At 35.4% G+C, this 27,871-nt stretch overlaps 1 protein-coding gene, 1 long non-coding RNA gene and 1 other non-coding gene across 4 annotated transcripts; 1 reads left to right on the top strand and 2 right to left on the bottom strand.

Moving 5' to 3' along the window:
- Positions 1-14,279: 14,279 nt before the first annotated feature.
- LOC110856099 lies at positions 14,280-14,850 on the top strand. Its single transcript, XM_022104542.2, has 2 exons — positions 14,280-14,609; positions 14,680-14,850. Exons 1-2 carry the CDS (start codon positions 14,457-14,459, stop codon positions 14,848-14,850), a joined length of 324 nt encoding a protein of 107 aa, XP_021960234.1. The 5' UTR covers positions 14,280-14,456.
- A 73-nt stretch (positions 14,851-14,923) lies between these two features.
- LOC110856098 lies at positions 14,924-17,610 on the bottom strand. 2 transcript variants are annotated; one of them, XR_004836212.1, is made up of 4 exons: positions 17,072-17,610; positions 16,800-16,997; positions 16,526-16,718; positions 14,924-15,057 (listed from the first exon to the last, which is right to left on the bottom strand). It is a non-coding gene; the product is annotated as an uncharacterized LOC110856098 (transcript). The 2 variants fall into 2 exon arrangements; XR_004836211.1 differs by lacking the exon at positions 14,924-15,057 and having other exon boundaries at positions 16,501-16,718.
- A 5,887-nt stretch (positions 17,611-23,497) lies between these two features.
- On the bottom strand, positions 23,498-24,228 carry LOC110855975. The gene is made up of 2 exons (XR_002548533.2): positions 23,969-24,228; positions 23,498-23,887 (listed from the first exon to the last, which is right to left on the bottom strand). It is a non-coding gene; the product is annotated as an uncharacterized LOC110855975 (long non-coding RNA).
- Positions 24,229-27,871: the final 3,643 nt, after the last annotated feature.

The raw sequence follows: 27,871 nt of genomic DNA, 5'->3' as shown, positions 1-27,871 counted from the left end.
CCCTTGTTTGAAAATAATGCCATCAAGTATTCTTCGTGCACGCCGCAAAACCAAGTGCTCGTGTAATGCTCGGGTAGTTTTCCTGCTAAGTTAGTCAAAGGAATTAATGGCTGAATTCGGCCCAACATAACTTTACCAGGTGATGCGGAAATGTTTAATTTAGTGTAAAACGATGCTCTAACGCATACTGTGGCTGGTTCAAGAGTAGGTTCGCTGCGGGTTATTCCAGCGGCACCGTGGGCACCGCAATTATCCAGGATTTCATAGAAATTCGGTATTTCCTTTTGGACTGGGATAGTGATACCTGTAAAGACTTTATGATATTTATACCAAATTCGATCCAAGGCTGGAATATAGTTTGTGAATGTTACTTCCCTAACATCTCTAATTGCTAGTATAACCCTAACTCGACAATGGGTACAAATAACCTGCATCCTATTTTTTGATTCTTGGACCAAAATATATCTCGATGTTACGGTTACTCTATTCTCGTCGAATTTTGATTTTTCCGATTTAATAAATATGTGCGAAGGATTATAACCAACGCTTGCGAGATGTTTGAGAAGCCGGTTGTAATGTTTGAATGGAGAAAAAGATAGAATGAACATTGTACACAATCCATATTTAGAGGATGCTTGGGTACATGACGAACTATTGTAGATTCCTTGTAAATCACTGGTAGACTGAACGATATGGACAACGCGAGGATTCTTATGACCAATTTGAACAAAGTCAATTGCAGTTAGGATACTCCCGAGATACTTGACATTGTAGTTAGAGCATAGTTGCAGAATGGCTGACCCTGCTTGGAATATGATCGCGACGCAGAGTAAAGCTTTAAATGACATTATCCACATCTTGTTATCTGCTGCAGTTAATCTGCAAAAGTAGAGCAAATTTTTATTTTAAAGGTAGACGGTAATTAACGTTAGAAAAGATTGTAGAATTTCATAATTAAATACGTGACCACTTTTGGCCCTACATATACCATATAATGCTTTACTACCAAGTTGGTAGTAAAACAAGCTTTTTACTGGCTGTATGTAGTACCAACCAGTGTCTTTGAAAACGTACGTCATAAGATTTATTACCAAATTTTTACCTAGGTAGTCCTTTCTAGAGGGATCAATCTATATATGCTAGAAATCCGTACTAATTTAGGTTTTACCAGTTTGCAGTGCAGTGTAAAGAGTTTGAACATCTGCACCATACATACTTAGCACTGGCTAACACTTCTTCTGCTACGAAACGGTGCGATGGGAAACATGAATTTATTCAGATTGACTAAAGGTGTAGCAGACCAAAACGGACCAAATTAGTACCCATTCTACAGTAAACCTTGTTTAACATCTAAATGTTTTGTAGATGTTTAAGAATATTCTGAACTAAATTTAGCTCTGAAGGTGGGATACATAGGTGCGAGATCATGCATTCACGGAACAACAGACAACCACCGCCCACTTTAAACACGCATGTTTGACGAATTTTCTTATACTTAGTTTTTGTCCATTGCTTAGTAAAGCGAATACATTAAATCCATATGCATTTTTTAAATGGTACATATGGTACATATCCACCCAGAAATGAAAGTGGCAATCGTGCTGAACAAAGGATAAAATTATAATCATAAGGTCATATAGGGTTTTGTATTGACTTTTTTTAAATTGATTAAAGTTGATCGATTGATACGCTTGCATCCAAAATACTTCGAACAGGTTGGAAAGAAACCCAAAGACTTACGAATAGCTATGATTTTTGCATTTTCTCATACATACATATTTATAATTGTAGTTATTGTAACTGTTCGTATTCTTAGGTACCTTACTGTTCAGCTAATATTAATCGTCACAATTCGCCGGTAAAATTTTCTGAGTGTTTAAATGGCCGACAATTCATATAATTACAATGTTGTTGCTATTAGCGATACCAGATAACATTTCAGAGTTTTTTGCGACTATTAATATTGGCTGAACAGTAGTACAGAGAGTTATTCACGAAACATGGCAGTCCCTCTCACCTCAATCTTTGGTACGAATGACTCTTCTGTGAATATTTTGGGTGTTCTCAATATGTTCCCTGTCCTTTTCTGATGTAGCACGTAGTCTCCTCTTCCATGATTCGAAAACTTAAAGGCACATTTCAGGCGTCACTTTCCTCCACTCGTCATCCAAAACTTTGCAAAGTTCGTCCAGAGTGGAAGCTTGCTTTTGGTTTCTGAGATATTTACCAAAAATCCCCTCTGAAATCAATATGTGGCGGATTTTTAAAAAATATGGGCCTAACTAAAAATTCTGTTCCAAAAATATTGCAGTAAATATTTTTGGTTACCGAATAAATTTTAGATGATCAAAATCGGATAAGAAATGAAAAAATTTCTTGGTGGTACATATGGGTAGTTTGGAAATGCTTGAAGAGTCTTTGTAAACGTCGCACAGCAACAATCTTGAGAAATTTTGCAGTGTAACCAATGTTGTCGACGAAAAAAAAGACAATTCGTCGATGTGAACTGTTATGCAGGAAATATGTCATCTTTAAACTATACACTTTACATTCATAATAAGACATGGACACTAAATTATGAGGTTGGCGGAGAAAAATGGTCATAACTTCACTATTAATTTATATATTTCCAAAAAAATACATATGCTTACGGTCAAAGTGTACTGTCTTCAAAATAAGTAAATTTTTAGACATTCAATACCGCCTGCTGCGACACTCTTTATTTTCTTCTTGAGATTCTGCATCAACTTTTTACCCGAGACTTTTCCCACTGCCAGGCTAATTTTCTTCCACCGATTTTGAAATTTCCCGGGAGTATCCAGCTTCTCAGAAAGCTTGGAATACCTGGACTTGGAAAATGCCCAGAATTTTTCAATTGGGCGCAGTTGAGGTACATTTGGAGGGTTTTCCCCTTTTGGGAAAAATTCAATATTTTTGAGACTAAGGTATTCGGTGACCTTTCTGGCGTAGTGTGATGTTGGGAGGTCAGACCAAAACAAAATTTTATCGTTTTTGTGAAACTTATCTATGAAGCCTTCCAATCCACGTTAAATGCGTTTCTTCAGATAAACTTCCTGGTTTACAGTGCCTTCCAAAATGACCAAGGCCCTTCGTCATTAGAACAGTAGCGGGTAGCCCTCCAAAGTGTCAAAATATAGTAGGTTATTTCTTATGCTTTTCAAAATGTTGTCACTAAATTTTGATTAAATACTAATATAAATATAAATACATAATTTTTCGACCACTTTGTCTAGAATACATGTATTTGTCTTTATACTTTTCTACAGTCAAAATACAAATTTCTGCTTACTATTTAGTATCAACACTTCTCCAAGCTTCTCGGAATTGTCTGAACTTATCATCCACTAAACTGGATATTACTTTCGTAACTTCCGCCTCGTCTCCAGTAACCACCCCCATGCTACGCAATTCGCTGCACAGTTTTAATTTTCAACCAGGCTTTAACAGGAGATAAATTTCATTTCTTGCCATGACCCCATAATACTGTTGCCACAAAATCTGCTTGCTTACTCCAATACTCGTATCCATAGTATTGAAATTGCATAGAAATAGCACCATTATTTGAATGACATTAATTATGTCTCGTCAAGTACCTTTCAGAATAAAAATATTTAATATCGTCTTCACAAAAATATAACGATAAAAGTGACCTATTCCCACTACAAATAAACCGGCCTTTCATTTCAGTACAACGACACCCATCAACTCCCTAAACTGCCATTGAGCACGCCAAGGCCTGGCCTGGTACTCACATCGCCATCTCCCGCAACCATCGGAGGAGGCCCTACCCGCGATTGAAGGTCTGGAGCTGATAAACCTGACCACTTTATCTTGCCACCTTTATACGGATATGTGTATATGTCAACCCACCCAGCATCTATACTGATAAACGAACCTCACATAAGGAAATTGGAAATTATTCCCACTAAGCCCCCACCCAACACCCAGATCCTGAAATATTTCAACATCACCCAGAACGCATCGTACACTAACTACACGTAATGTAGTATATTTCTGTGATCGTACATTACATATTCAACAGCAACAAAAATGAAATCACCTGACGTAACATACACATTTGGTTCTGGCTATCTTTACAAATAATGAAATGCAACAATGTACTAAATTATTATTAATTCCAAGGTGTCCGGTCGGTTTGGTACGGTCAATTTGGTCAAGTTCAATTTGGTCAAGTTCAATTTGGTCCAGATAATTTGGTATATGTATAATTCTATTACACATTAAAATTTAACATTGGCGTGCGTGAGTACCTACCATATGTTTCACATATACTTCCATGTGCATTAAAGTAAATGGGGAAATAAATAATGGAAAAATTATTCTACAGTTTTGTACAATTGATTTTCAACCGAATCCTGTTCGCCTCCTACTCAATAATCGTCATCGTTTCATTGTTTCCAGAACAATAGGTAACTAATATTTATAACATCCCCTCGTTCCTGTACTCAGTACGACCTTCGCCTGTATTCCTTTAAGAAGCTCCACGTTCCAAGATGGAAACGAGAAAAATTATAATTTTGCTCATTTTAGCTTTCCTCCATCACGCTGTGCCTTCCGAGAAGGCGAAAGAAGTCAGACTAAGGCTACGGTTTTCAATTGAGTTAATTCACAGAAAAATGTTTTTAAAAAATGGTTGTTCCTAAAGTTTAAAACTTTCTTAATCCAGGCATGCCCCTGAAACGGATAGCAACAGCAAACCTGGTAGAGTAATGAAACTTTCATTAAGAAAGATTCTCAACCTATTGCATAATCCTTCAATTCATAAAATATTGATTACCTGTTTGACAAAATATACACAAATATATAATTTTTATAAGTAGATTTGCACCTCGAGATTAAACTTCGGGATGTACCTGACTGCGCTCAAAATACGAAAGAAATTGAGAACGATTACAACCCTTCATTTCCGGAGGTATTCTTGTACAAGTACACTCCAGGAGGGAAGCAAGAGGTGAAGTTAGAATTAAATTAACGATATATATATTATGGTCGATTCATTAAAATTAGACCATTTTTTGAACGATCTTTTATATTGAAAATGTCTAAGGGGTTTGTTCGTAGTTTAGAAATCTCTAAATTTTAAGATATTCTCAAGATTTTCAGAACCTTTTAAATTTTCGAAATCCTTGAAAACTGACCGAGTAAACGTGCCTCAAATTTTCAAAAAAGTTATTTTAATGAATCGACCATAGTATCCCATGGCTGGAGACTACGAATGAAACCTCTTACATTGTGATTCAAATATATTTTGGTTGATAAGCGTAGTGAAAATTTGTTTTCCTTGTCTATGATTATTATGCTAATTATTATTTTTCCTTTATCACCTGCAGTCCCTGATATTCGCGATATATGAGAACGAACATTTCCGAAAGGATCAATGGGTTAGTCTTCACTTATTACTCGGACATATGTGGAAATGTACAAAATAAGTAGATACATAGCCATTAAAGCCACTCTTACATTTTTGACAGAAACAATATCCAACTTTTTTAAATATAAATATGTAGATCTATTGCTAAAAAAACTTACACTCAGCGAGTGATTTGAAGTATGCCTAAAATTTTTAGAAACTTGGACAAGCGTACCTCTATTATGCTTACATCAGGGAAGGAAAGGCACACATGACAGTGGGAGTCTCGACTCCCAGACCAAATTCGAAAGATTTGATGAACAAGGACGGCAAAAGGACAACTCTTCACATCTGGGTATACGCAGAGGACGGCTCGATAAAGGATGCCGATCCCAAATTGAAGGAATATAAGGGAAACATACCAGAAATTGGGAATTGTAAATGATAACATCAGCAACACATATTCAATCTCATTTGACATAAATATGTATTTTGTTTATTTTACTTATTGGCTGTTATAATTTTATAAGTTTGAAACTCATGGGTAAGATAATGTATTCAAAATGAATTTCAGTTTCGAATTATATGAATCCAGTTGTTTATTACTGGAAGATGATATAACTAAATTATAAGTCTTAATCTCTTCACGCGTCTTAATGTCTGTATTAATGCTTAATTTGGAAATATGGTATCATTTCATAAATTAAATTAATGCATGCACGACTGAAAAATGGGTGTCTTTGGAAAAATGAAATCATGCGAACCATCAATATTGCAGGTGTAACTTGAAGGGGCAAAAGTTGCACTTGAAAGGTAAAACCTGAAGGATGTAATTCTCTATTCTCACACTTTTGATTCACGGGCCATTAGTGATCAGGAGCACATGATTATTATCGCCATTATAACCCAACCGGGGTGAATACACGATCTTTCGCGCGGAAGAAATGGCGTTTCTAACGGCTTCATAGTCATCTGTAAGGAAACCGTGGCTTTCCTCCTTAAAATTCTTGGCCTCTTTCTTCGTGATGGGGAAGTACCTTAGAGAGGAAATGAACGGAGGATATTCACTCGACGAAAATAACTCTTCAACCCATCAGTTTCCAATGAAAATTTTGCTTTAGTATCACAAATAAAGGAACGTCTTCGCAGAGTTTTAGTAATGTACAATTCACCTTTAAAATTTTTAAAAAAGCTGACTGACTAGGAGTCCAACATTTGAATGAAAATTTAAAACGTACTTGTGTAGCTTGTTAACAATATATTTCATACACACATTAATGATTAATGGATGTGTATAGTAAACCTAAGGATCCACTAATTTTGTGGTAAAAAAACATACATATGTAAGTGCAACTGAATAGACGAGTTGTACATACTATTGACAAAGAAGACTGAGAATCGATTTTATGTATGTCTACTACAATACGTTGCTTAGTGTCCACATCCATAAAAAGCACTCATCAGAGCATTTTAAATTAAAAACACTATCTTGAAAGTGTTATATTGTTCGCGCTGAAAACCTGTTTGATTGATTGATTAGTGTCTTTAACGATCAGAGTCATGCTCTTCCACGATTGACACAATCTTATAGACAACTCTCCGTAAAACTATTTGTATCTTAATTAGGACTACTTAACTTAGCTTGTCGCATGCATACATACTATGAATCAAGTCGGGAAATTAAGATGATTCTCGGACGTTTTTTTAAAGGAGTCGCGGAATCTCACCGATTTACGATAGACTTGAGAATTAAAATTGTCAATCTTTATAATAGGAGAGCAACGCAGTGCGCTACGTTTGGATAATTCATAGTTACCGTTAATTGTCTTTATACGCACATTTCAATAAAACGTAATCTCTTCTTTGTATAATAGTTAAAAAGTTACACTTCTTTCGTAGTAACTCTATATGTGTTATCTATTCGTTGATGATACTTTGTGTTGTGCTTTCGTTTTGTAGATTTATGGCAGAAATATTCGCAGATGAATCTATCTACACGGTTCTGCATTTAGATTAGCATATTATCGTTCCCATATTTCAATACCAAAATCTATTACCGATTATTGATTATAATTACATAAACCAGTGACAACCAGATAGATATGTAAGATAGTTTATTCACGATTAAAGGAAATTGAATAATGCGAATAATCAAATCACTTAAATATGTAAAATGGTTTTTAATTTGGTAGTCACACGGGTGAAGATAATACATAGATATGAAGTGCCGTATGTCGATGACAACAACAAAAACTACAACAACAAAAGCTGTATGTAATTACATATCGAACTTTACCAGTATATTCGTCCCACGACTATTGTATGAAAATATACGCATTTGTATGTACATACCCCACTAGCTCGTGATTTGATTTCTACACGGAGATTTAATATCTAGATCGTCGCGTTAACTGATCAACTCACCCAACTTTAATTGACAGTCAATTAAAGTAAATTAAGTAAAGGCAACGTGTCAATAATTGACGATTATTGACACGTTGCCTTTCCTCAATTAAATAAGAAATATATTAGGAATACTCCGGAAAAACCATCGTCTAAAGCTTTGCTGACACTTGAGTAACTCACAATGTACCAAACTGAATTCGGGCGCTTTTTGGAATATCGTCTGAAACTTAGTAACATCTTTAATTGTCTCCCGTTCGACTTTGATAAAAACTCTGGACGCCTCACAAAATCAAAATCGATCAGACAAATTTACATCTTCAAATTGCAATGCGTTTTGACCGTTATTTATGCCATGGCAATGTTCCTACACATTTGTATTGGCCAGCTAACAGTTTCTGGAAGATTGCAAGGAGTTGCTATGCTTCTGGGATACGTTATGGCGTCAATCGTGAAATGGAATTATTCCATAGATATTGCTCCAATCCAAGTTGTAAATGCGTTTCTGGATTTCGAAGCGAGAATTGTTGAAAGTAAATAAGTTTTAATTTTATGCAATTATGTACTTAAATTTTAATAATTTTGAATAGATTGACATACTTATAACCTTTCACATAAACCAATTAGTTTTAATTTATTAAATTTTGTTTTAGGATGCAATTGTGTTTAAAGAATTTTTATCAAGCTAAATAATTTTCCCTATACTCGACAGATCTGCCGAAAATAAAAATCTCCCGGGGAACTAAGGCAATGAAGATGTTCATCGCATTGGTGGAACTTGCTGTCGTCTTTTATCCATTTCTTACGTTTGTTCTCTTGCGATTTCTCCCATGCACGCCGCCATTTATCTTGTCAATGTTTCCAAACTGTGAAGGTGTACGGATCGCATATGGAGGGAAAATTGCAATTCACATGTTCGAGTCTTGGATGGCGTTTCATATAATGTGCTCGGGAAATACTTGGATTCTTTACGTTCTCTGTGCGGGGATAAGTTTTTTCCTCCACTACTTGGAAATCGTCAAGAGGTTATTTTCTTATTGTCTCAGCAATGACCAAATAGTTTTGTAAATATTACCATTATGCTCATTGTTCAGGGAGATTTCAAAAGTCAGAAATGGCACGAATATTCTCACCTGTATCCGGCTATACCGATACGTTCGAACTTTGGAGAAATCTCTGAACGCCATGATTTCAGAGAAAGTCGTCCCCGTGGTTTTATTCGGCCTTCCAATGATTCAAATATTCGCGCTGTTCGTGTGCGTTACGCTGCATGACAAAATTGCTTTCCCTGGCTTGGGAATATTTATCTTGGTGGCAATTGGCTCAACGGCGAGTAATCTTCTGGTCATATCGTTTGCCTCGTTGGTGAATATCTCGTCGAAAAGGGTACTGAGCATATTGGCAAAAGAAATCCTGAAATCCTACACAAGGGATAGTTTGATGCTGAGGAAAGAATTGCGACCATTGAACGTGCTGAAAATCAAAATCGGGACAAATTTCATAGACCGCGGGACTCCGCTGGTGATTCAAAATTTTTGCATAGCTCAAACCGTGTCCCTGTGCTTGGTAAGAGCGAGGAAATAGAATTATCAGATTTTATTATGTATAGGCAGACAAATATATGTAATAAATTTATGGATTTATGGAATCCGAATGAAATAAATGTCCTGAGACTGTATTACTGGAATAGTAAGCGTGTATAAATAGATGTTTGTAAAGATCTATTAAGAACATAGGTAGGAATGATATTCATATTTAACTAAACAAATGCTACCTAAGTGACTGATTTTCCTAGAAAGGCTGTGGTTTGATTAGTTAACACAACTAAGATATTTAATATCCGTCGCAAATCCAATCAGGAGCCAGTGGCGAATGTTTGAATACACTCTTAACAAAATCAATAGACAAGGTATTGATTTGTGTTAAATTATTTAGTACTAGATTAATATTGCGCAGTTATAAAGCTATCTAATACTAGTTAGTATTAAAATGGTTATCGCCAAGTATTATTTCAATACCAAAATGGTATTATCATTCAATACCAACGTGGTCACATATCAATAAGCACGGTATTGATTTGTGCTAAATTAGTACTAAATTAATACTGCGTAGTTAAAAAGCTATCTCATACTATACTAGTTAGAAATTAAAATGGTTATCGCCAAGTATTATTTCAATACCAGCGTGGTAACATATCACTACCGGCTCGTTTTTTCAATATCAAGTTGTTAAGAGTGTATATTTGAATATGTCGTAGTTCACGGATTGGTAAATTTATGTAAGTATTTACCTACATGACGCTTGGGTTTAGACTTTGCTTATTGTGATTTGCACACGCCACTGCATTTGTATAAATTATCCTCACACTTGTGACTGCCAAATTAAACGTCATTTCCGTTGTCTATATGGATGTGTTGGTATTTATACCAATTTACTGGATTTCCTTTAATGCTTACGAAATTAGGTTATGTATTCTAATTAAATAAGCTCTGACTATGGATTGTTTTGAAATTCGATAGTTAGACACGAATAATGGTAGAAAATTGAATCAGTCTTTTTGGTTAAAATTGAAACTCAATTCGCTGCTACGGATAACATTGGGGTTGGGTTGAATGTGTATCAAGATAGTGGCAAAGGAATTGGGTGTTTAGATTTGCTGTACAAGTAAGTTAATATGTGCATACGCAGCATATTGTTGTTCTAATTCATAAATGACCTAAGTGCAGTTGACAGTGAATTAAGAAATAACCTATCTACTTACGGGACAGCGGATATTTTTAGTACGCACAAGATGCATCCCTTCGTGCTAAAAATATCCACTGTCCCGTAAGTAGATAGGTTATTTCTTAATTAACTGTGGACTGCACTTATGGTCTGTTTTTTATTAGAAGAAACCTATTCCCATTTATGGTGCAGAAAAAGTTTCTTCTGAAAATGAGCAGACCATAGGTCATTTCTGAATTAGTACGACGATATGTACAAACAGCTACATGTCAGGTGTTCTTAGAAACTTTATGGGTCGAACAATTACTGATATACTTATATCATCCCAAGGTTTGCCCCAAGTTACACAAAAAATTCTCATAATTCAGATTAATTAGGTAAACCAACCTAAGTATTCCTTGAACCGTTTCCGGAGAGATTCTAGAATTAGTTCTGGAAGATGTTCGCAATGTTCCGGTTTAGCTCGAGAAAGAGCAACTAACTGTTTCTCAATTTGCAACAACGTTGGAATAAGCTCTCCATAAAAAGAGTTTGATTCACCTTGCAATCTATCAAGTGCAGCGGCCACAGGTTGAACGCACGACAAGTATTGCTTAAGGAACTCTATTTCAGTTTGTTTAAATTCCGTAACCCCAACTAATTTGCAAATTTCCCCTAATTTGCTATCGAATTGTAATAGAGCAGTAAGAGAATCGTGAAAAGAATTCCATCTGGTTGGCACTGGTGTAACTAATGATTTTCCACATAAATCGTGAATCATTTCGGCAGATTTTGACGACCTTGATTGCGAAAGCCGATTTCTGTAACTTGCTTGCTTTCCTGGACTTAACAATGTCAACGGCACACACAAGGTTTAACTTATGACTTGCACAGGCATGGTGCGGCGGGAGAGCCAGCTGGGGCGGCTCTTCATCACTTTGATCTGTGCTAAGAATTTCCGACACGTTGACGAAATCGTAATCACATTCTTCGTCGCTTTCATCTTCCTCCTGCTCTTGTTCCGTTGGAGTTTTAAATTCTGAAAATGCCTTCAAAAAATTGGAGCCGCTGTCGGTAACACACTTGACGATCTTATTGTTCGGAAGTTGGTACTCGCGAAATATATTTAACATCAAATCTGCAATCCTGTCGTATGAATGAGTTCCCTTGAATCGACGACACGCCAAGGCTGCTGATCTTCTCTGCAGATTCTCATCAATCTATTTAGCAAACAAGGATAGTATAAAAAAAGTTCATGGAAATTGTATTTTCTATGTTTTAAACTAACCCAATGAGCTGTGACTCCCATGAAACTCCGACTTTTCCCATCACATGTCCATGCATCTGCTGGCATACATAGATAGCGTGCCCCTTTTAATTGTAGATTGACAGTGGACCGCATAAAGTCATATCGAGCGTTAATACGTGCAACCAGAGCTTTCCGAGATATAATTTTTACGTCACTCTTTAGATCTGTATTATCAAATTACACAAGATATCGTTAACTAGCTTATTATTATAAGTGATTGAGAAATTATAAATTCGGAAATTTACTTTGGACGTAAGATCTGAACCCTGGCTCTTCTACAATCGAGTAGGGATGCATTCCTTTCACCACAAAGTCAACTAGGAGAACTTCTTGTCGTGAGATGGATTTTTGTTTATCCAGGGGAAATATGTTGTCAATGGAAGATGTAGATTTTGAAGGACGAGTTTTTGGCTTGTCTAGTCGCCGTCGTTTCCGGTTTTCATCCTTATCCTTTTCGTACGCCGGGAGTAACTCAGAATGACATCGCTGCATGTATAAAAAATTAATAATATTGCTATCAAATCATGCTGTCACTTGATATCCAATAACTCATCCATACCTTTAGGTGCGTTTTAAAGTTACTGGTGGTATCAAGTAATCCTTTGATATCGGCATCTCCTTTGCAATTTTTGCACTTTGCTGAAATTTTGTTGCCATCCCTCAGAGTTACAGTAAAGTACTTTCCTTGAAGAATTAAAGGCAGCTCATCATTATCCTCCATTTCATTTGCAATTGTTAATTTAGCCTTTTTTATAAATACCCTCGCAACTAGGTAATATGAGATAATATGCTTTCTTTAATTAGCATATTTGTATGCAACTATGCACTTACCCAAAATATTCAAGTAAAATCCACGAGTTAATAATTAATTGTTGTCACTAAATCCGGCAAGGAAATGCCAACAAAACTCAAATGTGCCGCTCAACAGAACTACAAAGGTGCGAGATTTAAGGAGCCTCGAAATACATACATGTGTAGGCAGTTCGTATGTAATATGTAATTTGAATTGTATTTTAATTACAATTAACGGGACGAAACATTGTATCAATTACAAGTTACAAATTACAATTACATTTTGATTGACATTGAGGAATTACAAATTACAATTACATTTCTGAAAATACGAAATTCAATTACAAATTACTAATTTGTAATTTGTAATCTGTAATCTGACAGAGTAATCTGCCCATGTCTGCAACCAAGCTGATTTAAGCGTCTTCCTTCTGTAATTTAATCTTACCAATTTCATTAATTTCATATATTACATTGTTAATTACAGTTATCAATTCATCCTTTCCAGAAAACAGGGCTTTATCCGCCGTTATTGCTATTCCCATTTTTCCATTGTAGCTGACGTTAATTATTGCTATAGGACATGATTTCAGAGAGATACCAACAATAGCAGCGATTCGTTCCACAGGATTCCCAAATAATTCAAATCCATTTTCCTTAAAAATAGCGAAATTTGAGTGCAGTAGAGTTCCTAGGTTGAAAGTTTCTGGATGTTTGCGTACGGTACCACTAATTAGTCCTAATGCCCTGTTAGGTACGAAAAATCCAATGGTAACAGTTGAGTTGACAAGGTGACGAAATTGGTTGGAAATTATTTTTAATCTTCGTTCCATGTTCTCCTCCGAAATCGGCATTCTCATTGGGACTATAATTCTAAAAATTGATACAGGTGAACACATTTTAGTTGAGATGATTGGCAATTATGGTAACTTGCTAAATTTAGATTTTTAGGAGGAACTTTAATACTTGATAAATAATCAATATATATTTAATATTCGTACGTACAAGTTATTCATTAAAGTCCCAGCGTGCGGAAAAATACCGGGCAGAATATAAAGTGACGTCGCATCTTGCCAAATATTTCCACCTCTTGCCTTCATAGTTTTCATTACGGCACCACTAACCCCGGCAAATATGAGGGACGTTAAATTTGCCCCAGAACTGCGGGAGATTCTCTTCAGATCAGCCATATCGATGGCTATCAGATTTTGATACCGGATCATCTCCCCGCTCCTGTCCTCCTCTTTGATAGGATTGAAATCGTTGCCTTTCAAAAATCGGAATATTGTTTCTGTCGGTGTAACGAACTCCAGTTGAAAGAATTTCATAATTTTCAACGTAAACTTAGAAGAATTCAGGTTTGGGAAATTTTTCCTGCATTTTAACTCTTTTTCCAAGTTGTCGATGTCGAAGAAATCATTGAAAAGTGACAGAATCGCTAAGCCGTCACCTAAATTGTGATGAATTCTCAAAACCAGGGCAGATTTTGTGTGATATTTGCTGTTAGAATAGTTCGGAAGGGATACGAATTCCCATAACGGAATGCCTTTTGTAAACGATTTCTCTGGTAGGGAGTTCAAGTATTGTTGGATTTTTTCAGGGTCGGATTCTTCATTTAAGCTAAGTATTCACCTATTTTTTTTCGGGCGAAAAAATTCCGGTCGAAATTTTTACCCCGAAATTTTTTGATGGGGAAATCGAGATTGGGGCGAAAAACAAAATATTTTCCGAATAATTTCAGCCTGAAAAAGTGGCGGTATTCACCTCTAGAAATATTTTATGTACACACGACCTCAGCTCAAAATCCACTAAGATATTTGAATTGTGAATCCACAAATTAAACATTTAATTTAAACAATGGAGTCTGACTCGGACATTGAATTAGTTACTGTGATAACTTGTACAACCCTGGCACTACAGTTGCAACGACGTAAGCGCAAGCAACGTAAAAATTATCATGTGAACCCGTACCTTCAGCTTCGGAGCACTAAAGGACGGTTTTTCAAAGACGTGAGTAATTTGATTTTTGTTATTTGTGATTTAAAATTCAATTTAAAGTTGAATTAAATTGTTTTAATAGTTTGACGACATGAGATCTACTCCACACATTTTTCAAGAGAACTATCACATGTCGCCACAAGATTTCGATCAATTGCTGAATATTATTCAACACAGGCTGGAACCTAAAGTTTCAACCCGTCCACATGATGCTATAAGTCCACAAGAGAAACTATCAGTACCACTTGAGTAAGCTTATTGAAAATGAATAGGTAACTTATCATAATTTGTATATCTTTCATCGCTTGTTATTTAGATTTTTGGCATCTGGGTCTCTACAGCGTCACGTGGCATCAACATATAGAATCAGTAAACAACGTCTTGGTCCAATCATTGAACAAACTAGTCGTGCCATATTTGAAGAGTTGAAGGCGTCATTTATGAAGGTATTTAGCTTCTACTGTAAATTAAGTGTTGCGAAAAGAAAACCAATAGGATTAAAGCTGTTGCTGAACAAAATTTTTATATATACAGCCGCCGACCAAACAAGAATGGGTAGAAATTTCAAATGAATACAATGGATTATGGAATTTTCCTAATACAATTGGTGCTATTGATGGAAAGCACGTGGCAATCAAATGTCCAATTAGTGCGGGCAGTGTGTTTTATAATTATAAAGTACATATACTAATTCATAGCTCTACAATTTTTTTTCACCTTATTAAACATATTTTCTGGATTTCGCAGGGTTATCATAGTATTGTGTTGATGGGGCTTGCGGCTGCAGACTACCGTTTTTTGTTTATTGATGTTGGAGGGTATGGATCGGAGTCCGATAGCCAAGTTTTCCGTTCCTGTGATTTGGGGCGTGCGCTTTATGGGGAGCTTTTGGATTTGCCTGACGACAGTCCTGTATTTGGAAAGAATATGCCGTACTTTTTTGTGGCGGATGACGCTTTCCCCTTGGTACGAAGGATAATGAAGCCGTATTGCCCTTCTCGAAAGGGGGCTCGCTTAACAGATGAGCAAAGAATTTTTAATTACAGGTGGCTTTACAACAATGTGATTAATTAAATTTAATTTCTGAAAATGAAGACATTTTAATTTACTTGTACAGGTTGAGTAGAGCTCGTCGTTGTATTGAAAACTCGTTTGGAATATTGTGCGCACGGTGGGCCTGCCTTGCTCGAACATTATTCATGAAACCGGAAAGGGCTCAAGTTGTCGTCGCAGCCTGCTGCATGCTACATAATTTTCTCCTTAAAAAGTGTACTGATATTTATTCTCCCCCTGGATTTGCGGATTATGTGGACAGTGACGGCCTACTTGTAGAAGGATCTTGGAGGATGAGGGTCCCCGATAACTCGATGTTTAACACAAACATAACTCAACAAATTCAAAACCCAAACATAAGTGTTGGAAATGAAATTAGAAACCATTTATCAGCTTTCGTAAATTCAATTCAAGGTTCTCTAGACTGGCAACGGGCGTCTGTGTTTTTAGAGTAGTTTATTTTAAATTGTCTATTTGCAATGTGAACAATAGAAATATCTTTAAAGACTTAAAGAATGGATTAAGGTTTACATATTTACTTGAATACACGAGTGAATCTTTATTCTTGACGTTTCTTTAATTCTGAATGAATGGCTTGAGTGAAAGTTATATTCAAATCCTCCACAACTTCTTCCGGAAGTTTCTTCAGCATACGGTCCATATTTGCATACATGGAGTGATACGTCAATTCTGTCGACCCATCAGTTTTCATTTTCTTCATTGAAATTAAATCTGTCACTCCCTTGACCAATGCGCTAGTGCTGTTCTCTAGTGTGCTTGGTCTCCTTTTTTGCTTTGCGACCTGATGGAAAGTTTAAAATGATTGTAAGGAAAATTTAAACTTTAAAATGGAGTAATAATGTATAAATAATTACGTGCGAATAGATAGGGCGTATTTCTCCTGCAACCGGAGTCGATTTCCCGCACGGTGGGTCATCCTCATTATTAGAAGTAGACAGGTTTAAATTCTCGGTCAACTCGACTTCGTCTGATCCTGAATCTGATTGAGGAGCTTTGTCGTCGTTATTTTCAGTAGCAGTTGATGAAAAGATCATGTTGGACAGCGTGCTAATTATATAAATATTATTACATTTATTTAGCTTCCGACTTCAAATATATGGATTGATATATTTGTTCTGCTCTGCTTACGTCCGACTTGGTTTGGAAAGCACATAGAATTTCATGGATTCCCACAAGTTCCACCCTTCTAGTATTTTATTTCATCAAAATTAAATTCTGTCTGAGAGGGGTCCTCCTCACTGCCTTTGCCAGATGGGCCCTTTTTTCCTGTTCTTTGATATCGCAGAGCGTCCTGAAGGGAACCCCAGGCGGCTTTGCAACGTTCAGCTGTTAAAGTTATTTTAACCAGTTCAATTAAACAAATTCATTTTGAGCACATAAATAGAGATCAAAGATTCTACCTGATAGATTCATTTCTGCCGCAATCTTCGTCCAAGAAGCTTCTCGAGCATCTCGATTTTTGTAATTGACGTGGGTCAAATCCCAAACTTCTGGAAACTTTTCCACCAGAGCTGCCAATGCCCGTTTTACATCCAATGTAAGTCTTGTAGACTCCGGTCGATCAGCAGTTTTCTTACGCGTAGTTGTCTTACCTGTCATTCTTAATGATTTTATATTCTAACTTCACTAAAGTGTAAAATTTTGCGAAACTAGTAGAAGAAATAGAAATTGCAAAATGCGTAATCTGAATATCCAAGAGAGAAATGATAACAAAATTTGGAATTGGCGCTCCAAATTTCGACCGAAAAAGTTTTTCAGACGAAAACTTTTTCGGCTCACTTCAGCCGAAAAAATCAAATAAATTTCGGTCGAGCGAAAAACCGTCCCAAGTTTTCACCCGAAATATTTTCCAAGGTGAATACCGTGAGGCGAAATGGGGGCGAAATTTTTTCACTTTTCACCCGAAAAGTGTGTTTTCACGCGAAAAACATGAGGTGAATACTTAGCTTTACAGTGAAATGTTGCGAAAGTTGAAAAGTTGTAGATTTCTTCCAAAATAGGGTTGACATCCAAGAGTGTAAAATGCATGTAAGTTCAGGATGCTAAAATAAACCGAATTCGGATTCCGAGAATAGGAATATAAAAAGTAATTGACTTATTTAAGGCAAATATAATTTATGTATACAAACCATTTGAACAACTTTCTCAAGTCTGCACACTACTTGAGTGGTGTCGTGCTCGCCCCTTAAATAAGTTACGATACACTCAGAGCAAGTTGGTTTTCCGTACATGTCATCCCAAGCAAACCCGCCGCTGCAGATGCTCAGGGGGAGGTAAATGTCATTTTTCTGAGGTGAGGCGAAAGCCGGAAAGCGGGGCCCCTCACTGAACCAAAGCATGAATATGCTCAGTTGGGTCCCGGCGAAGCCTACAGAATGCATTTAGGGCTCAAAAACTCCCAGAAAGATAACTTTACAACGATGCGTCGGTTCAAAAAAGTTAAACACTAAATAATTAGAGAATTCCATTCCCCAAGGTGGTCTTTTTTGGATTTTGAAAATTTTCACTCCTTCTATTAGAACTGGAAATCGAGTCGCTGATTTCAGCGTAAAATTGAAACTTTCTTATTAGACATAGGAGTTTTTTAGATTCTACAGGTCATTATCAATGTTTTTGGTCTAATGCACTTTTATGTGAAAGGTCAATTGAATGACCTAGGGGACAATTAAAAAGTTGAACCGGTGCAGTAGAAGTAATAATAACTCGTAAATATTATACTTCAATTAGATGGCCGTTATGGCTCAATTGGCATCGCAGGCGGTTCCTAATCACGGCATTCCGGGTTCGATACCTACTGTTGGCAAATTATTTTTGCACAATTTATTTTATCATACGGACACCAGTTTGGAAGAAAATTACACCAAAAACTCGATGCCGTCAATATTTTTGACCTTTGACCTTCATGTGACCTTGTAGGCCATGTCAAAGGTCATAAATCACTTTATTTCCATATGGGGTGTCATGGAAGAGGAAATTTAATGGTTTTCTAGAAAATGTGAAACATTTAAGGGTGATGACCTTCCATGACCTTCCATGACCATACCTGTTCATATTCATTAGGGGAATAAATATATTTATTTATTCATTATTCAATAACTCAATAAATGATGAATAAATATATTTATTTATTCATTATTCAATAACTCAATAAATGATGAATAAATAATTTTCCTTACAGATGGAATAATGAATAAATATTTTTTTAAATTTCTTTAATTTGAGAATAATTGAATTTTGATATAATACTTCTCTTCAGGTCAATTATTCATGCTCTAATCTTGACATGAGACGTATTAAAGTCCCATATTACGCCATAGAATAATAGACGGCCCCAGGAAAACCTAACATTGGCCCATAAAAATCTCACATTGTCCCATCATTCGTGTAATCGCCTCAAAGTGGTATTACCATCGACAAACTATAAAATGAATTCTTTTTGTAAAAAAACACTCTTCGGTGAGGAAGTAGTAGACGCGGACAAAAGAATAAAACAAGAAGTACTATTAGGTCGGAGATTATTGAGCTAATTTAAAATACACACATTTTTTACTATTCGCATGATTGAAAGGTTGCCTCACCGCGGGCTATTCATCTTTAACAAGACGAGTCACTTTTTCTCGGAGTGTTCTACTTCTACTTAACAATTCCCTATTCAAAAGTATTAGATAATATTTACAATTGAACAAGATATGGCAGCTTACACATTGAAATAATTTTGATATAAATGGATAAATTCATGTAAATGGATAATGTTTTAATTTTTAAAAACTATTACACACTGATTTCTTAGACTCAGGTATAACACAACTTTACCTTATTAAATTTACCTGAACAGTATAGGTTACTTTATACCAAATGCAAGACATATCGGGAATTTTACCGTTTAGCAACATTCATCATGAGTGATTCATATGATCGCACTACATATAAGACAATTTTTTTCATTTCTCTACAAGATGGATAGCCCACGGTGAGGCAACCTTTCAATCATGCTAATAGTAAAAAAAATGTGTGTATTTTAAATTAGCTCAATAATCTCCGACCTAATAGTACTTCTTGTTTTATTCTTTTGTCCGCGTCTACTACTTCCTCACCGAAGAGTGTTTTTTTACAAAAAGAATTTATTAAAACACGAGGCCAAAAATATGACCACTTTCCGATATAAAATTAGTGGAAATATTACGAGAAGAAATATCAGAGGAATGAAAACAATCAAGAGAAAGATTGAGATGAGACTTAACATAAAGTTTCTTAACTGTGGACGCATTTTGGACGAATTTTTATTAAATCCGAGGTAGTTGAAGTAGAAATCTATTCTGATATAGGTACCTGTGTCGTGTGCGAGGTATGAAATATGAAACCAACTTTGAGGTGGGAGGAAATAATTAAATTAAACTATTTAATTAATTATTCTATAGAACGGAGCAAGTGTTGTGGAACCGGTTTGTCCGTTCACTACAGCCAATACAGCTGAATGCAAATAGGTATTGCATAACTTCATAAGGCGCAGATTACACTTTACAGTGTAAAGTTTAATCTGGTGTAAAGTTTACACAAGATTATTGAATTGATGTATGTACTGGTTATAATGTACGCCATAAAAAAACAACAGCTCTGACTCGGGCGGAGTAGAAAATTTTGTGTCGATGTTTTCAAGGCGGCACTTAATTTGGTCCATGCACAAAGTCCATGCAGAATTGTTGCGTATCATTATGAAATTGCTGTCATGGATGTTAAGCTATGTGGAAATTGACAAGAGTTAATCCTTGATTCATTCGCACATGACAAGTTTAGCATCGATACTAAATAAGGTACTTGGGCAGTAAAATTATTTTTTACTTGCTTGCACATACTTATGTAGTTAATATTCCTTAATTAGTGTAAATGTGGAAGATAGGTACAGATGTATACATGAGGATGTATGTAATCTAGAAGATTGAGTGCCATAAATTCCAGTTTGTGGTTTGTGTGTGAGTTTCCGTTGACAGGGGAATGTAATTATGTGACTTTCCTTATGTACAGAACTAATCAATATAAATGCTAGATTGCATCTAAATATGTACATTATTTCTAACGATATCAGACAGGCACATAAACATATATGTAAACGTATTTTTACAGCGCACTAATGAATTTCATTCCTTGCTTGTCGCAATGAAATAAAAACAACATCTGGAACATGTGAATATATTTAATTGGCATTTAACAGAATCTTCGCTAGTCCTGCATATATCTGTTTGCCTTGTTGGGAAAAAATAGAAAGAAACTCCTTTTACATGAGCAATGAAAAGGTGGAAAAGTTCACATGAACAACATACATATCCATGGCAAATATGATGAGGCTGATAATATGAGGAAAATTGTGCGATTAGACACAATAATTATAACTAGGCTGTTTCCCGTGTGGAATACGGGATGCATTTCTTTCCTACGTTAGCGTTGACATGCAACCATAGGATCAACCCTGCGATGCCAACCATGCTGTTCGTGGAGGGTCAGGCTGAACGTTAGAGTTGCCTGTAACCACGGGTGAAACCCTCTGGTGTCAATCTTTAGCGTTGAGCCCTACGTGAGCGTTCGTGTTCTTGCTCCCACAGTCCTTCCTGCTTTCCTTCAAGAGTCATTTTCTCATATGTACATTGAAGGGATGCGTTCCTTACAGACATACAGAGGTACACACACCCAGACAGATACTGGGATATTCTTGTTATAAATGTAGAGAAGGATACTCACTTTCCTCAAAATGAGTTTCCTCCTCATCATCCATAAAAATTTAATCAGATTACTGCCAAAAATTCTGCACCTCAGAATTTAAGTTTTTATTAAACTCGCGAAAATAGGCTAGATTGCTTTGCAATTAGGGGTGTCAAATCCGGTCCGAATTTTAAAATCCGGATTTCGAAGTATCCGTTTTTACTGACCTCAAATCCGGATTAAATCCGGATTTAAATCCGCTTTTACAAATTAATGTTAATACATACATTACCGGCATTGATTTTTCAAATAAACTTTAACCACATTATAAATAACATTTTAATATGCATAATGCATTAATTAAATACAGCAAAATGCATTCTCATTACCGCATTTAATTGCATATACCCAGAAGCAACAAACTAATAGGTCTGTGGATAATCGAAAATGCTTTTTCACATCTTTTTTTCTCAAATTCAATAAATCTTTAAATTATGGGCTGCCATTGTGTAAAAATAAATTCCATTAAATACAAAGCATTATTTTAAAAAATGGATCAGAAAGAGTAATATTCAATTGTAGTAACAACTCCGCCATAAGCTTGAATATATGGAGTAAATCCGGATTTCCAGCAATTGAAATCCGGATTTCGAAGCTTCGAAATCCGAAAAAAAACCGGATACTTCGAATTCAGAAATCCGGATTTGACACCTCTATTTGCAATTCATTTTGTGATCACTAGTTCTAGTAAACGAGTATAATAAAGCATCATTATTATTATTATTATTATTATTATTAGTGAAACAAATAATGAATAAGTACATTGGTTAATTTTGGATTTACGGAATGCGTAAAAATGTCTGTGTTAAAATTCCCAGTCGCATATTTATGTTGGCGGAAGTGTTTAAATTTTTTAGCACGGTGTGTCAATTTAGAATTTAATCGAGAACTCGGGTCAGGTAACTAAATCACGGTATCTCAATCCAGGCAGGAAATGGAGTTTATAATTCATAACCAGTTGCAAAACAAGTTCGTGACACGTACGAAAATGTGTCCTTTCGGGACCCGAAAACCACGTCTTCACAAGACTTCCATTTCCTCCATCTAGGATGAGAATGAGCAAAGTTCTGACAACGCACTCCAACGTATGATAAGATTTTGATGAAATTTGCATTTCATGCAATCAAAAGCAGATTAAAATTTAAATTCAGCAGAAGCATCCGAAGAAACGAAAAAATTAGTTAATTGTCACATGACAAGTTGTCATGTGACAACAATAAAAACCAAAGAGATCTGTTTATAAGATTCTCTTCTATCACAAAAGTAAGTAACACTATTTACAGAGAGTAGCGGTTAGATTTCGCAACGATGTCACAGCGAGTATTTTCAGAAGAAGCGGAGTTGACACAGAAAATTCCAGAACCAAGAATTTTTATCCCTTTCTTCAAAAAAAAATATAAACTATCGTTTAATATCATTCTGGAATAGTTTATCTACTGCTACTAAAATTAATATTGCTAGTGAGGTATCTTTTAATTTTATTGTTAATCCATTTATTATAAACACTAGAGATTAAAAATCATAATAATACAATACGCAAACATAGTTAACTATGTATAATCCTTTACTTCACTTGACGCTATGCTTGATTGTAAATCAGTTTGAATGATCAAATTGTTATCTAAGTTAATAAATATATTTAATCACAAGTTGAATGACGCATTTATGCAACAATTAGTGCTTGTGCTCAGGAGCAGGAATTTTCAACTGTAAAAATGCAGCTGCAACAAAAAGGCTAGCTAGTTTTCAGTAATCCCTTCTTAGATAAATCAGTCGTTTTATGGAAGGGAGTAAGATTTCGGCACGCGAAGATTCCATTTAGCAAGAATATGAAATTCAACTTTTTAGTACAAATACTTAAAAAGTTTCATAACAATCATCTAAATAATTTTTACCCTCATTTTCAGAAGTCACCTGCCAAATCATTTATTGAAATGCTAGAGCTAACTGCCGCAGTTTCAACAGGAAATGAAAGAGTTGTTACGCAAGATATGCTATTGAAACTTGTCATTACATAATATGTAATCATGTTGTTTCAATCAAAGTAGAAGAAATCACATTACTTTTAGTAGTTCAATACATTCACGTCTTTAAATAAGCAATTTTAATTTATTTGAGCCAATTAATTTACACTTTAAACTTGCTTTGATTAGATTTTACAGAAATTAGACATTGTTTATTATAATCTTCAAGCCAGGCCGGTTGACAGAATCACATTTTCTACACATCTGCGGGTAAAATGATACCTTCATTGCGAAGGGCGATGGTCATGTTGCCGAAAAATTCCTGCTTGGAACAGTAACAGCAACAAAGGCAGTTATTGCACATGAGGCAGCATCCAGGGCAGCAGGGTCGGAGGTCAAAGTCCTTCTCCAGCAATTGCTCCATGTAGTGCGCTACGGATTTCGGATTTCCCACCATCTCGGACTTCACCTCTGTAATGTCCAAGAACTTGCTGGTTGCTGGTAGTAAAAAATATTAAAAATTTTCAACTGTTTTTGTTAATTTAAATACTACTTGAATTAGCAAAATATGTAGCTTACCAAAGGAAACTGCAAAAGCAAAAAAGAAGCACACAATCGAACTTCCCAATAGTTTCATGTTTGGTGGATTTTGATTGATTTGTTGATTTTGTAATGTTTGCAAGTTGTTTGATGAAATTAAAGCACTTGCGACCCTCTTTTTATATTGGTGGAAACGTCATTCAGAGTCGAGAATTCACTGAATTTCAACTAAATTTAAATTGATTTTTGTTAAAGAGAAGTATTTATTGTGTCATACATGATGTTATCTATTCCCTAAATGTTGTGTTTCATTGTGGGCAAAACACTTCAAGTGTCTTGTTTTGTATTAGTCTACTGATTATGGCATGATTGCAGATACACTAAAGTGTGATTCTCCGAATATTGAAACAAAAATCAGTTATGGTGATGGTTGGAAATACTGGGAACGCGGCATTTTTATAACTACTGCGCAATTAGTTGAACAATGTGGTAATCTTTATTTTTCTGTGTAAGCCTATTTCAACCATCACCATACATAATTCCCTATAGTATGTGCAGTCCAGATTTGATATGCATACATATGTGACAACTTGTCACATACGCATGTTAAATTTCGGCGCCCGGGACAATTGCCCCGGTTGCCTCCCCCCCCCAAAAAAAAATCGGGGCCTGGTATAACTACATGGTATGTAATAAACTGAATCAGGACGTATTGTGAAGGACTTTGCAAGAGTACTAACCCTGGTTAATTTATTTAAATATTTTAGATAACTATTAAAAATTGTCACATCTGATGTACAAGCATAACTATGAAACATTTCTGCTACGTAAAAATTTTACTATGCCATTAAGGACTACGAACAATAATAAACGATGATGTATGTAAATAATAACTATGAAAGGCGTTTAATATGAAATGATATTACCATTTCATAGTTAAACTATGAAAAGTATGACTAGGAAACACTCACTATGAACTACAGGGCACTCAATTTGCACTACGAATGTTGGCTAATATATTAATTTTGTATGGAAGAAAATATTTTTCTCTTGGAGTGTTAAATTGTACATCAGCATATGGTTGCTATGGGTTACCATACTGCTGGTAACCAGAGAGAATCATCATCACTGCTGTCTCTCTCACTCAACATTTGCTTAATGCAACATGTATATTTTAATCTTCGTGTGTTTCCAAAGTAAATATATCCTTAGGATTAGGAAAATAATTTTACTCATACTACTGGTGATTGGTTAAACATAATAAGTGTGAAAATGGTCTGATTTGCAATTTTTTGTGACTAACTTAGTAGTCATATTTTTGATCAAAAATACAGCATAATCTCACTTTATTTTTATTTGTTAGTTTAAGGGAGATTGCGATGAAATTGTGCAAAAAAAAATACTTGTCTTGTACGACTTTTAAAGTCGCGAGAACGCACAGTGCCATATTTGTAGAAAAAATTAAATAAAAAGCCCTATTTAAAAATGTTACTAATCGACCAGGATTATTTAATAAATTGAATTTCCTGCTAAATTTATGTAATAATTTTGTCAATATATGTGGAAATCTTATAACCAAAGAGTAGTTTCGTATGCGTAACATGTTAGAAGCAAGCACTTTCCTTGGCCCACTTTGATATGTTAAACAGCAAATCGATTTTAAATGATTTGTCACGATTCTTATTACTTCCATTCACATGATTGCCAAATCACCAAAAAAATTAAATTAGTTAGAAACAGTGTACTCCAGGGCAAAAAGACCTGCCTGCCGTAAACGTGCTGCAAATGCCGACCAAAAATTGATGCCTTTTTGCCGTAAATGCCTTTTGCAAAAATTGAGCAAAATAATACAGTGCCTCCATGTAAAGTTATTTAGTGAATATTCGTATTAGAAATTAAATATATGTATATAACTTAATACTTTCACAATTAAAGTTAATTTGTTTGTATGGCTTTCTCGCTATCAAGGTGTTGACGACATAACATCTAATAGGGCATATGCAAATACATACTGTATATATGCACGTACTTACGTAATGGCGTAATTTTTATTCGGAATCCTAAAAAAGCGTGTCATATATAAAAATGTTTTCAACTCTTGTTTTCCAATGTAAAGTAATGACATGTAGTAAAACTTTGTACGTCTAATCTTAGAAATAAAGGGTGCTCTATGGCCTGGGCATTATTAATAGGTCGCTTTCTGCATAAGAAGTGTACACAAAAAACGGCCTATTAATTTTGCCCAGACCATAGTTTGTACATCTTAACAGTCTACATTTCATATGCATACTATGCGTACATATATTTTAAGCATGTAGAATTTGTATTCATTTCGTTTTAATCTTAAAACGTTTTTTTCACTTTAAAAAGAAAACCAATTCCTAGTATTTTTACAGTGTAAGAGAATCTCATAATTTGACCACAGATTTTAATTTCCGCCAGTTATGGCACGTTTACGGCAAAAAAGGCATAATTTTTGGCATGACTTTCTGCCAAATACCATACTCTGGTTAGAAACCACAATAGTGGCAAGCTAAAGCTGAGTTCTTGACCACGAAATAATGAATATTGCATTATTCAAAATTATTTGCCTCACAGCATTTGATCGCCGATTGGTCTGCCAAATTATGGGGTTTTTTCAAAATTTCCCGTATGGTAGTATTAGGGAGGCCGGAGTACTGAGGCCACCATTTACATATAATCTTATGTGAAATATAAAAAAACCTTAATTTGTCACAAATTGGCCACCACTCGATGTGAGGCTAATAACAATAAACGTATTGCTGTAAATTGGCTTCCATTCGTAATTCATTTGGCAAACCTAACTGACTAACACGAATTCTAGAATGATTCAACAACAATTTTATATAAATATTGACACATGAATAAAGTTGAAAAATTTTTATTAATGTTTTCATAAGCAATTCAATAGTCAATAATATATACAGCAAAAATATACGCGCTGTTTCCTCCTATTGAAATCTAGAAATTTTCAGAGCTGAAAATCTTACACAATCCAAGCGAGATTGTGTAAGTAGACTCATCTCATGAACTCTCATCACCTCTTGTTTACAACGATGGGGCCAGGTGTTGGGTATACATAGATAATGTGAGTGTCCTTGAATGTGTTGATCACTCAAAGCATTGTTGTACGTCTACTTCGTAGAAAGGTGGCAGATTTACTTACTGTAATTCAGCAACAGAACGTTTGGCGACGGAGGATAAAAAATATGATGATGATGAGGCTGACCAAGGGACAACTTTCCACCCCATTTGCCGCTTGCAACCAACGCGATTATTTGTTCCATCCTCTTTCTTTTCTCTTTTAAGCTATGATTGGTTAATTTCAAGAAATGATTCATTCAGAATATTACGTCAACTAAATTATCTTAAAGCTCGCAGAGAGCAAGCATATAACTCCGCATTTTGTTCTATGCTAAGATAATTTTAGATATGTTAATCTCACTGCTTGCATGACGTTAGAAACCCAAATTCCATTCAGGCAAGTCATTCCAACCATCGAAGTTGAGGTGTAGTGTAAGATGTGCTGAGGAGACAGTGGATTGATACATTGAATGGATATAAAGAACTTATGAGCAATAATGCACCCAATATTCTTACATATTACTATTATTATTCTCATTCCTTTATTCTTATTAGTAATATACTTAGTATTCTTATTAAGTATGCTATCTCTATCAGATTTTATATTTAGTATAGGTATCACTAAATACTTGCGAGTAAACCACCTTTATAAAACCTATCAGTACAGCTTTGCGGAGCCCGACCCAGGGATTTTTATGCAACGACTGAAAAATTAAGTAGTTTGAAATCATATCACTAGCTTACAACTTCATTGAAACTGTCATGGCGAATTGCAGCTCAATTGGACGATTTTATGAAATCGGTATGGGTCCTCTCTTAGGGGCCCTCAAACTGTAA

The sequence above is a fragment of the Folsomia candida genome, unplaced genomic scaffold (genome assembly GCF_002217175.1).
Source record: "Folsomia candida strain VU population unplaced genomic scaffold, ASM221717v1 Fcan01_Sc014, whole genome shotgun sequence".
Lineage (NCBI taxonomy): Eukaryota > Metazoa > Arthropoda > Collembola > Entomobryomorpha > Isotomidae > Folsomia > Folsomia candida.
This window is presented reverse-complemented; position numbering and strand designations above follow the sequence as displayed.

Excerpts from the sequence above, each read along its gene's own strand:
- LOC110856099 (XM_022104542.2), top strand. The coding sequence starts at position 14,457 with ATGGAGTCTGACTCGGACATTGAATTAGTTACTGTGATAACTTGTACA. Across the intron at positions 14,610-14,679 it reads AAGGACGGTTTTTCAAAGAC|TTTGACGACATGAGATCTAC; the intron begins GTGAGTAATTTG and ends TTGTTTTAATAG.